Source organism: Eleutherodactylus coqui, chromosome 8, assembly GCF_035609145.1.
Source record: "Eleutherodactylus coqui strain aEleCoq1 chromosome 8, aEleCoq1.hap1, whole genome shotgun sequence".
In the NCBI taxonomy this organism is placed as follows: Eukaryota; Metazoa; Chordata; class Amphibia; order Anura; family Eleutherodactylidae; genus Eleutherodactylus; species Eleutherodactylus coqui.
Window position 1 is genome coordinate 23,118,323 of NC_089844.1, and position 12,527 is coordinate 23,130,849.

The following is a 12,527-nucleotide window of genomic DNA, read 5'->3' on the forward strand; positions in this document are numbered from 1 at the left end:
CATAAACTAATGACTAAAATGATCAAACTTTTCTTCATTACAAAAATAAGCTAAAATGTCATCCTTTATCCTCTGAACCCAGAGGTCATGCACGAACGCTATGGAACAGTCATGTGACCACTATAGTCTCTGCTCAGTTATGGTTATCACGACAGATACAACAGAGAGATCCCCCAGCTTTCCCAGAGCCCAGAATGACAGATTTTTTCAGTCTACTGCGGTACATCTCAGTTGACAACCCTTTTGGCTATTAGAGCTTCCTCAGGGTTTGTCAACTAGCTCTTATGGTGGTCCATCAACCAATCCACAAGACGTCATAACCAGCAAGATTTACCATTCAGGAGTCTTGGCAAGCTGAGTGCCATCTCTGGTAGCTGTACTATCCTCCATTCTGGTGGTCTTGCAGCTTTCCCAGGAGCGGCTTAATAGACTCCATTACTATTCTAAGACTGTCATCCTCTCCTTATGTCCCACAGAGCAGCAGTTGCTCCACTTGCCATATGTGGGGTCCGCGCCGCGTCAGGGTGATATGTTTGTCGCAAGCGCTGATTGTCATTTGTTGTGTTGATTCCTCCCTTCCTGGGATGATGGATCCACCCAGTAGCAGAATGTCAGGAAAAGACCTTTTACACAGTTTCTGCAGGGTCTGGAATGTTCTGGGGGCCCTGGCGCCTCTTGTGTTATGGCTAACAATGCACAAAGTGCGAATCCGTCACTGACATATTGGGGAAGGAGGAATATATACAATGGCGGATCAGTAATGTATGAGTTTGCCCCATTGTAAACCTGTGACCACAATTGCCCCCTATAGAGTCGTCACAGTGCAGGCACCATTTATAGCCGGATGCGCCCCCAGAGAGGAGCTGCTGCAAGACGCCCCATGACTGGTGCAGTATAAGCGGAGTTCACACGTGACGGACTTCTTGCAGACATTTCTGTTACACGCGTGTGACTGGCGTAGTTTTTGCAGGAGGTGCAAGACTTTTGCAAACTCCATTCAGATATATGGGACAGCCACAGATATTTCTGCAGCAAGTCTTCTATTGGTGAACACACACTTAAGTCTTTGCAGGCTGCTGGGGCATCGCCCCTCAGGGGGCCCGTTGGCCCCTTACACAATGTAAAGTAAAAGATTTGTATGTCAGTTACTTACTCCCTATAGAGCAGGGAAGCCGTGGGGGGTTCACTTACCTGCAGCTGCTCTCTGGGTGCTGCCAGCGGATGCACTGTATGGAGAGGAGAAGAGCTGCTGCAGGGCACCCATGGCATCCTTCATGGTTGGCACTATGGTGCGTGTGACTGTCTCTCTGGTGTCCCGTATAGATGGCTCTTTGTTATGGACCGCTTTATCCTTTATAGTTGGATCTTTGTTAGATGTAGCTCTGTCCCCCTAGGTATCCCCTATTGATGGCTCTGCATCTAGTGGGTTTCGAGGTCCCCTTGTTGTCACCTATAGATGGCCCTGTGGGGGGGGGGGGGCAGCTGTTCTCTCAATGCCAATTATCAATGGCTTCGTGGTGATGCTGTCCCTTTGTTGTCCTACCTCATTGCAGAGCCATCTATAGGAGATACCAAGGGGGCAAAGGGTGGCTTTGGTATCCCCTATAGATGGCTTTGGTGTCTCCTATAGATTGCTCTTCAGTGGGGGTGGCTTTGTCCCCTTGGTGTCTTCTATAGATGGCTTTGGTATCTCCTATAGATTGCTCTGCAGCTGGGGTGGCTTTGTCCCCTATCTTTCTCATATAGATGGCGCTGTGATGGGTTGGCGTCCCTTATAAGTGGCTCTATTGTAAGGGTGGTTCTGTCCCTTTGGTGTCCCCAAAGATTGCTCTGTTCCTTCAGTGTTCTCCAATTAATGGCTTTAAGCTAGGAGTGGCTCTGTCTCCTCTTTGTTTCCTATATATGGCTCTGACTTCATATAGGTGTCTGTGTTTGGGGGTAGCTCTGTCCCCTCCATGTCCCGTTATAGACTGCTCCGTGTTGGGGATGGCGATATCCCCTATAGATAGCTCTGTGTCTTATAGATAGCTTTGGTGGGGGCAGCACAATCCTTTTGGTATCCCAGATAAGTGGTTCTGTCCCCTAAATATCCCCTATTGATAGCTGTGCAGTTGGGTGGCTGTGTCCTAAGTAGGTGGTAATGTGGCCTTGGTGCCCCCTATAGATGGCTCTGTGGTGTGGCTGGCTATATGTGTCTTCAGTATCCGTTATCGATGGCTCTGTGCCCTATGTGTCCCATGTGGTCGGGGTGCCTCCATATTCTTTATGTTCCCTATAGATGGCCATGTGATGAGACAGTTGTATCCCTTTGGTGTCCCCTATAAATGGCTTTGTCCCTTTAGTGTTTCCTATAGATGGCACTCCTCCTTTTGATAAAGTGACTGTGTTGGGGGCAGCATTGTCCCCTAAAGATAGTTATATACCCTATAGATGGCTACTGTAGAGGTGTCACTGTCCTCTAGAGATGGCTGTGTGGACTTGCGTCTCTTTCTGCTATACATGGCTTTGTGGAGCTATAGATGGCTCTGAGCCCTATGTGTCAACTGTGGTGTGGGTGCCTCCGTCCCCTCAATGACCCAGTAGATGGCTATGTGATGAAGCATTTGTATCCCTTTGGTTTCCCTTATAGATGGCTCTCTTCTCTTGGTGTCCTCCTGTAGGTGGCTCTGTGTTAGGTAGCTTTGTCCCCTCTGTATCCTACACAGCTACTGTGGAGCTGCTGCTCTGCCCCCTATAGAGGACTATGTGGTGGGAGCAGCTCTGTCCCATCGGCCCTTGTAGATGTCTCTGGAAGAGCGGCTTTGCCCACTTAAAGTCCCCTATAGATAACTATGTAGTGGGAGTGACTCTATCCCCTCAGCGTCCTTGAAAGATGGCTGTGTATAGGGGTAGCTCTGTCCCCTACAGATGTCTCTGTGGAGGGACAGCTCTGTCCCCTTGATGTCCCTTATAGGTGGCTATATGTTGGGGCAGCCATTCCCCTATAGATGGCTCTGTGGAAAGCCGGTTTCAGAGAAAGTGTAGTCCTGGGCAAAATTTGAAATGGGGCCACAAATACTGCATTAACAACACAGTCCCATTCAGGAGGCAGCGTGCAGGGTGTACGGGGGGAGCGCTGCGCTCTTACACCGTGCAGACAAGCGTCCTGGAACTAAAGGTGCGTTTAGATGTAACGATTATCGTTCAAACGAGCGAAAGAGGATGATAATTGTTCGGTTTAAACACGAGCCAGCGACCAAACGAGAATCGTTCATTTTCCGTTCGCCCAGTTTCAGCTCGTTTGCTTACCGTTGCATTAATCGCTCCCTACTCAAATAGGAATGTGAAACCGTGAATGATTCTGAACGATGATCTGCCTGTCTAAACAGCCTGACCGAGTGCGAACGAGTTAGCGGTGACGTCACTCACTCGTTCAAACGAGAATCAGCTCACTACTAGGGACCCCTACAGCAAGGCAGGGGCTGTATGAGCATCAGAGGCTCGTGTGATATACAGCAGCTACAGAAGACATAGCCAGGACTTGTATGAGGAGCTCAGGGGCTGCTGTGTCACAGGAGAGACCCTGGACTAAGAAGGAAGCAGGACACTGGATTCTTCATCGGCATCGAGTTGTAAGTGAGTTCGGTCTTCAGTAAAAGCTGAACGTGTGCACACAGTGACTGTTAGGGACCATGCATGACACTGATCAATAGGACACTTGTAGAATCTGGCTCAAACACCTAGAGCAAGGACCTTAACGTAACCGAGCCTGGGACTTTTAATGACTTTGCTTGCTATTTACAAATCGGCTAGTCAAGGACAGTTATTGAGTTATGTATGTACTGTGTGCAGGCAGCACAGATTTACTGGGACTGCAAAAGTATGATTTATTTAGCATCCCTACCATAAGGCAACCTCAGACTGGCACATCAGGCAGCAAGCTACAGGACCTCAGAGGGGCGGCAGGTTGCCACCGCGCTGTAATTATTTTTTACAGGCCATATTAATGGCTGGTGAAAAAAAATAATGCCAGTTGGTAGCCGGCCGGATGGCAACCCAATAGGCATTTTACTTAGTCTGCAGCTGCAGTCTATTGGTAACCTGCTGATCTCTCCCCCGTCATCTGTGCTGTATATAGGCGTTCCTGCATGCAAATGCCGGAGAAGAGGTCAGTGGCCACAGACTCGGCAGCAATGGCCACCGGCAGACCAGAGCTGTAGATTGAATAAGTGAATTACTACTGGGACCAGTATGGGGGACACTATTACTACTGGGACCACTATGGGGGACAATATTACTACTCGGACCACTAACGAGCTCTTTTACTACTGTGCTCACTATGGAGGTGGCTATTAATACTGGTGCCACTAACAGGATCATCATAACTACTGGGGCCATTAAGGGGGTCACTACTACAATTGGGGTTACTACAGGGGATACTCTTACGGTGTCTCTTCAGACAAGTCTCAATGGTTCAAATATGTGTTGGGTATCTTCTGTAAAGGCCCTTCTAATGCCTGTAAAATGAGTGGGGTTTTCTTGCCAAGGGGTGCTATTTCATATTTTATCTCAGGTATACGTATACGTATATATATGTATGTATGTGTGTATATATAGGTATATGTGTGTATCACATCTCGTGATGAAGTGTTTTGGGCTGTAACCCTTTCACTGCTGGACAGGTGACCTGTGCTCCTTACACAGCAAGGAAGACAAATAATAGTTTAAAGGTGATTCAATGTAAACATTCCAGGGTCACTCCGCCCTGTAGCAGGTATAGCACATATAGCAGGGCTGTAGGGGGGCACATTACACACTGCGCCCTGTAGCAGGTATATCACATATACCAGGGCTGTAGGGGGGCACATTACACACTGCGCCCTGTAGCAGGTATAACACATATAGCAGGGCTGTAGGGGACGCATTACACACTGCGCCCTGTAGCAGGTATAGCACATATAGCAGCTGTAGGGGACAAATTACACACTGCGCCCTGTAGCAGGTATAGCACTTATATCAGGGCTCTAGGGGACACTTTACACACTGCGCCCTGTAAAGTATATCACGTATAGAGGGTTGTGAGGGGGGGGGGGGCATATTACACACTGCGCTCGGCAGTTGGTATGGCACATATAGCAGGGCTGTAGGGGCACACATTACACACTGCGCCCTGTAGTTGGTATGGCACATATAGCAGGGCTGTAGGGGGGGCATATTACACACTACGCCCTGTAGCAGGTATATCACATATAGCAGGGCTGTAGGGGGGCACATTACACACTGCGCCCTGTAGCAGGTATATCACATATACCAGGGCTGTTGGGGGGCACATTACACACTGCGCCCTGTAGCAGGTATATCACGTATACCAGGGCTGTTGGGGGGCACATTACACATTGTGCCCTGTAGCAGCTATGGCATTTATAGTAGGGCATTAGGGGGGCATATTACACACTGAGCCTACTGAGGGATATTCAACAGGCAACAGCTCGGGGCCTCCTGCAGTGACAGGCAGAAGGCAGCAGATTGTCACCTGTAAGTTGATGTTTGTGGTAGAGGGGTCTTTGGACCCCTAGCTTATGGGCCCCGCAATTACGACCCCTATTGCTACATCACTGCTCAAGGAAGGGCAGCAACCTGTCTGTACAATTGCACGTTGGCAAGTGCAGTCAGATTGCCTGGGGGCCCTTGGGGATGGGGGTCCTGGGCAATTGCCCAGTTTGCCCCCCTGGCCCTGGCTGGCTGTGTGGAGGGGCGGCTCTGTCCCCTCGGTGGGCCGGCTCTGGCTTCCTTCGTCCCTCTCTCCGCCCTCCCCGGTCAGTCTGCGCTCAGTGACCGATCCATGCTGCTCTCTCCCCGGCAGCCCCTGGCTTCTGAGCCCGCTCCGGGGAGCTCTGTCTTCTCTTCGGCTGCTCCTACATGATGCTCCCCGGCCCCCGGCTGCTGCTCCGGGCTGTGCTGCTCCTGGGCGCCGCACGCTGCTCTCCAGCTGCTCCGGACAGTGAATGGTCCACCGTGGGGACGCCCGAACACTCGTCCATGACCCAGGGGCTGCCCGCAGAGAGCCGCCCTCACAGACCTGCCAAAGCATGGGGGAAAGCAGCAGGGACCCCCGCGCCCCCAGAAGATGTGGCTGCAGGGAGGGAAGGGTTAATGATGGGGTATTATAGACTCCCATCTTCAGAACTTTCTCCTGCAGATCCTGAAGAGCTCCAGAACCAGATAAGAGATCCTTCCCAAACCCCGACTGATCTCCAGAGGACCGGGACCAAACATTCATTGGAACTGAACAGGACCTGGACTGACCCTCCATCAGAACCCAGCAGGACTGGATCCAACCCTCCATCAGAACCCAGCAAGACTGGGACCGACCCTCCTTCAGAACCCAACAAAATCAGGACCAACCCTCCATCAGAACCTAGCAGGACTGGGACTGACCCTCCATCACAGCCCAACAGGACCAGGACTGACCCTCCATCAGAGCCTAACAGAACTGGGACCAACCCTCCATCCAAGCCCGACAGGACCGAGACTGACCCTGCATCTGAGCCCAACAGAATGCAGATTGACTCAACATCAGAACCCAACAGAACTGACAGTGATCCCCCACCAGAACCCAGCAGAACCACAACTGAATCTCCACCAGAACCCAATAGAACCAAAATCAATCATCTATCAGAACCCAACAGACCTGAAAGCAACTATCCATCAGAACGCAACAGAACAGAGACCAACCAGTCATCAGAACCCAACAGAACTGACCACCCACTCAATACTGATATAGAAATAACCCAAACAGAAGATCACCTGGGACCTCACATATATTATAGGTCAGAACCAGACTGGACGGAGATGTATATTGGTCAGACAAGTTCAGGTGAGCGCTCTCCAAATACTGTAAGACCATTGCAGGACCTATATACTGCACTGTGTATACTATACAAATCTATGCTATGTATGATACAGCATGTATAGGACCTAAAATATACTATGTAACACCGTATGACATATATATTATATACTGCACTGCACAGTCCTATCACAAAGGAAAGATACATTGGAGATTTTAAGGAAGAGCTTTACCTTCTCACTGACCAGGAGCAAATATTAATAGGAGACACAAAGAGTAAACGTTATTGAGCCCCCTGGAAATATGAGATACTGTAGCCACTCCCATTATCCCTGACCCCAAGAGCTCACAATCTAATCTTTCTATTACACACGATATATCACTCCCATCATTCCTGACCGCAGGAGCTCACAGTCTAATCTCCCTATAACACACAAGGTATCACTCCCATCATCCCCGACCCCAGGAGCTCATAATCTAATCTCCCTATAACACACAATGTATCACTCCCATCATCCCTGACCCTAGGAGCTCACAATCTAATCTCCCTATAACACACAATGTATCACTCCCATCATCCCTGACCACAATCTAATCTCCCTATAGCACACAATGTATCACTCCCATCTTCCTGACCCCAAGAGCTCGCAATCTAATCTTTCTATTACACACGATATATTACTCCCATCATTCCTGACCGCAGGAGCTCACAATCTAAGGGCCTTTTGACGTGGAACGACTTGTTAGGCTCAGGTGCGCAACAGCTTATCCCAGTGATAATAGTTACTGTGCTTATATACAGGAAGGAGCATTGCTCAGTGAGTGAGGTGCAGCGGGTCAGGGATCATTCCGGCTCGGCCGCCTCCTTTCACAGTGAACAGGCAGTAGCTCGTTAGTGATACTGCCTGTTTACACGGCCGACCATTGTTCACTTTTCTGCGTGTACAAACTGAATGAAGAACAAGAAGCGAACAAATTCCCGTTCGTCGTTCAGTCGGGGCAGCATTCACACTGCGCGACAATCATTTAGATCGAGCTTGGATATAGCTCTGAAGGATTGGTCGGCTGTTGCACAAACTGCATCAGTATTTGGGCTGTGGGAGGAGACCCATGAGAAGCGGCTGAACATACGGAGCCCGGTACTTGTGGACCCTCGTCTGATTTGTCCCCGGGGCCCCTGTTTTATTCTAGTGTGTTGAATGTATTGCTTAGGAGAATGAAGAGTTGGACAGGATGTGGAGTAACAATAGTCAGGAAGCAGAGCGTGGGCGTGGCTATAGGATGAGGTGATATCACACGTCTGGGGGTCTTTGATGCGGTCAATGTTGGTTCTCTGGGCTGCTTGGCAGTGAGACCATCTGTAAACAGTCCATGATCATGATGTCTGCGGAACAGATCCTGCTCCTTCTGCAGATACTTGTGTCTATAGGGAGCGCCCATCCGTGATATACGTGGATATATTGCATTTATCAGGTTTGGGGGGTTCATTTGCGGTCGGTCCGCCCGCCGCCCCCTCATCCCTGCTTCCATTATGGTCAGCGGTACTTTCCTCTTTATACAAGAAGCTACGTTGTCGACAAATGATTTTCTGGTATGAAAAAAAAATGTGATTAACGACAAACAGGTGAATTATCACTCCATCACTGGACAATGACTGGGAATGAGCATTCATCGCAATGCGTGACAGAATAGCCTGTCCTACTCCCTACCTGTGAATGGTGAATGATGGCATCATTGCTCAACATGTACGAATAGTGACATCACTGCTGTCCGTAAATGAATGATGACATCACTGCTGTTCACATACAAATGACATCCATATTCTTGATGTATGAATGACCTCACTGCTCTCTACATATTAGTGATGATATCACTTCCATATTTATGAATGATGACATTACAATTCTCCATATACAAATGACATCATTGCTCTCCATGTATGAATGATGATGTCACTGCTCTCCATGTATGAAAAGTGTCATCACTGGTCCCTGTGTATGAATGATGACAACATTCACTTATGAATGATTATATCACTAATCTTCAGGTGTACATGATGTCATCACTGCTTTCAGTGTTATAAATTATGACATCACTATTCTCTGTATATAAAGGATGACATCACTATTCGCTGTGTATGAATAATGACATCACTGCTCTCCATGTATGAATGATGACATTACTACTCTCCAAGTGTGAAAAATGTCACAATTGGTCCCCGTGTATGAATGATGACAACACTACTCTTCTGGTATACGTGATGACATCACTGCTCTCAGTGTAAAATTATGATATCACTATTCTCTATGATTGAATGAAGACATCACTGCCCTCCATAGTTATTTTCTGGGGATGAATAATGACCTCTACATTCCATATACAAATGACATCACTAATCTTTGTGTGTGAAAGATGGTCCTTCTGTATAAATTATAACAACACTACTCTTAATTTATGAATAATGACATCACTGCTCCAGGTATAGAGGATGACATGACAGCTCTCAATGTATAAATGATGACATCACTGCCATTCATGTATGAATGATGACATCACTGCTCAAGGTATATCACAGCTCTTAATGTATAAATGATGAGATCACTACTCTGTGTATTAATGATGACATCACTACTCTCTGTGTATGAATGATGACATCACTACTCTCTTTGTATGTATGATATGTGAAAATGACTGCCGTGATATGAAGTACTGGGCAGGGGATGAGTGTCCAGCGTGTTCTCTGCTCAGTTTTGCTTCTCCGGTCTGGTACGCTGGGTGTAAGGATTCGCCTGTTACCAACTGGACATAACGGAGATGTATGAAACTATCTAAAATAAAAACTGCCTTGTTGCCCATAGCAACCAATCACAGCACAGCTTTCCTTTCTTATAGGACTGTTGGGAAATGAAAGCTGCGCTGTGATTGGTTGCTATGGGCAACAAGGCAGTTTTTATGTTAGACGGTTTCGTACATCTGCCCCTATATAGCACGGATGTCGTGGGTAAATCCTGTACAGACGGGTACAAGCAGAACCGCTTCCGATACCGCGGATTATGTGGGTCCCCGGGGCCCTCGTTTCCTGCCCTATCCCTCTTTATTTATAAATGGGGGAGCTGAAAAACCCGCGAAACGAGGTGTCGCCACCGCAGAGAGAGCGACTTCCTGACCGACGGGAGGAATCGCTGGGAAACCTCCGGGCATTCTGTCTGCCCATCAGTCAGGCCCGTCCATGGCGCGACCGTCTAATTTGGCGGTTTCTTAAGTAGTTTTAAGATGATCACATACGGTGATGTTGTGTCATTAATTATCAGAGTCGCGAGGGATTGGCGATTTCACAGTCATCTCCGAGTCTGCTGTTGGAGACGAGAATGATGAGACAGTTGTGGAAAGTGGCGCTAATTTAGCGCTGATTCCACGGAATATTAGAAAACTGCACTGGAAATACAGCAACGAGGGTCTGCCTTGTAGCCGGTTCTGCGTTCTGCATCGGGGCGGGATACTTTACCGCCTGACCTCCATAATGTGCTGCAAAAGCCGACACGCTGCGTTCATTTATCGCTGCAGTTGTATATAAGATGCGGCAGCCATGTTTCAGCCGACGTATAGCGTGCGATGCATCACCTTCTAGTCCTTGCAACTCTCACCGCAGCGTCCCGTAATCCAGGTCCACCTGTCCTGGGCGCTGAGCCCCTCTCACCCCCTGCTGGACACACATGCCACCATAATCCTCTTACATGACCCAGGCAGCCGGGGGTTAACCTCTTCAGTGCCACCGTCTGGGTTACTGCACCTGTCACAATGGTGTTGGGGAGGTGGGGGTGACGGGTGACAATAACCAGCCCTGACTTCTGCGTATGGTGAAGAAGCGCCAGTCCTAATCAGTCACTGATGGTCATGATGTAGAGACAGAGCGAGCACGCCAAATGCTGGCACGAAAATAGAAGCTGTGTATGTAGCAGAGGCGAAGACACAAAATAGGTCGAGGGAAGTGAAACTCTGCAGTGTGTGTGTGTGTGTGTGTGTATGTGTGTGTGTGTGTAGATGTGTATATATATACATACACACACACACACGAGTTTCCCCAAAAATAAGACCCTGTCTTATATTAATTTTTGCCCCAAAAGAGGCACTAGGTCTTATTTTCAGGGGACGTCTTATACCTACCTAGCGGTGTTCGTCTCAGCGGAGTCTCTGTATTTCCAATTGCTATCGCCGCCAGAGATGCAAAGACGAACACCGCTCAGCCAATTCAAAAATCCCATCTCCACAACGCGATGACTGTTGATTGGCTGAGCAGAGCTCTAAGAACCAATCAATGCAGTGCTGGATGAACCAATCAAGACATCACATTGTTTCATTGAGCGCTGCATCGATTGGCTGGTAGCGCTCATGAACCAATCATGGCCATCGCCATTGCTTCCTGGAGGCGGGATTTATGAATCCCAGAACCAGGAAGCGATCTGTTGGCAGCTGATCACTGCAAGCAAGCACGCTGGAGCTCCGGAGACCAGTGGGAGGACACGGACCACGCTGCTAAGTAATGTATTTTGTTTTTTAAATGTAATTCAGATAGGACGTATTTTTGGGGTAGGGCTTATATTTCAAGCCCCCTCTGAAAAATCAGGGTAGGGCTTATTTTTGGGATGTGTCTTATTTTTGGAAAAAGGGTATAATATAGAGAGAAACGTCTGTCTTACACGACTGTATGCTACTGCGTATTACGTGCAGAGTTTTTTCGTGCATAATACGCAGTAACAGTCTCTCAATAGGCTTTCAATTGTGCCGCTTACACGAGAGGAATTGTGCGTGCAAAAAAAATCGCGGCATGTTCTATCTTGGCACGTATACACGTAAAGATAGTACATGGGGTTTAGCAGCAAGTACGCATGTTATTGCATAGCTGCATGCTCGCGTATGAGAGATATACGCGTACGGCACAACGGCAAACCCGACTTTGTGAGTCTGGCCAGAGAGAGAGAGCAGGTGAAGTGGTACTGTGCGCTATATATATATATATATATATATATATATATATATATATATATATATATATATATATATACACATACATACATACATACATACATACCCTGGTCCCCTGAAAATAAGACCTAGCATGATTCTCCAGAATTTTTGAGGATGCAAAATTGATTTTTCAGGCTTTTTGAGGATGCTTGAAATATAAGCCCTACTCCAAAATTAAGCCCTGCTTACAGTTAATTAAAAAAGTCAATTTAAATAGTGTCCAGGCAGCTATGCATGTATAAAAGTTAAACCTTTTTGAACAAAAATTAATATAAGACACTTTTATTTTCGGGGAAACACGGTATATACACACATACATAGTACCGTGCAAAAGTTTTAGGCAAGTGTGGGAAAAATGCTGCAGAGTGGGGACACTTTCAGAAATAGAAGCGGTCATAGTTTATTTTTGTCAATTAACAAAATGCAAATGAAGAGAAGAGAAATGTAAATCACATCAATATTTTGTCTGACCGCCCTTTGTCTTGTAGGTACACTTTGGGTTGTTGTAGGATTATAGTCAGGTGTATGATTCACCAATTATACGAAACAGGTAATAATCATTTTCATGTAGGACAGGTATTAACTGAAAAAAACAGCTGCGTAGGAGGCTTATCACTGGGTGAGGAACAGCCAAACTCTACTACAAAGGTGAGGTTTTGGAAGACAGTTTCAC

At 47.5% G+C, this 12,527-nt stretch overlaps 1 protein-coding gene across 2 annotated transcripts in view; it reads left to right on the forward strand.

Annotated features, from left to right (window-relative positions):
- Nucleotides 1-5,814: 5,814 nt before the first annotated feature.
- Nucleotides 5,815-12,527, forward strand: part of HEG1 (heart development protein with EGF like domains 1) — a 36,647-nt gene continuing 29,934 nt past the window's right edge. For both annotated transcript variants that reach the window (XM_066575298.1, XM_066575299.1), the window contains exon 1: nt 5,815-6,856. In XM_066575298.1, the coding sequence (XP_066431395.1) occupies nt 5,899-6,856 (958 nt within the window). In that variant the 5' untranslated portion in view covers nt 5,815-5,898. The remainder of the gene's footprint in view (nt 6,857-12,527) is intronic.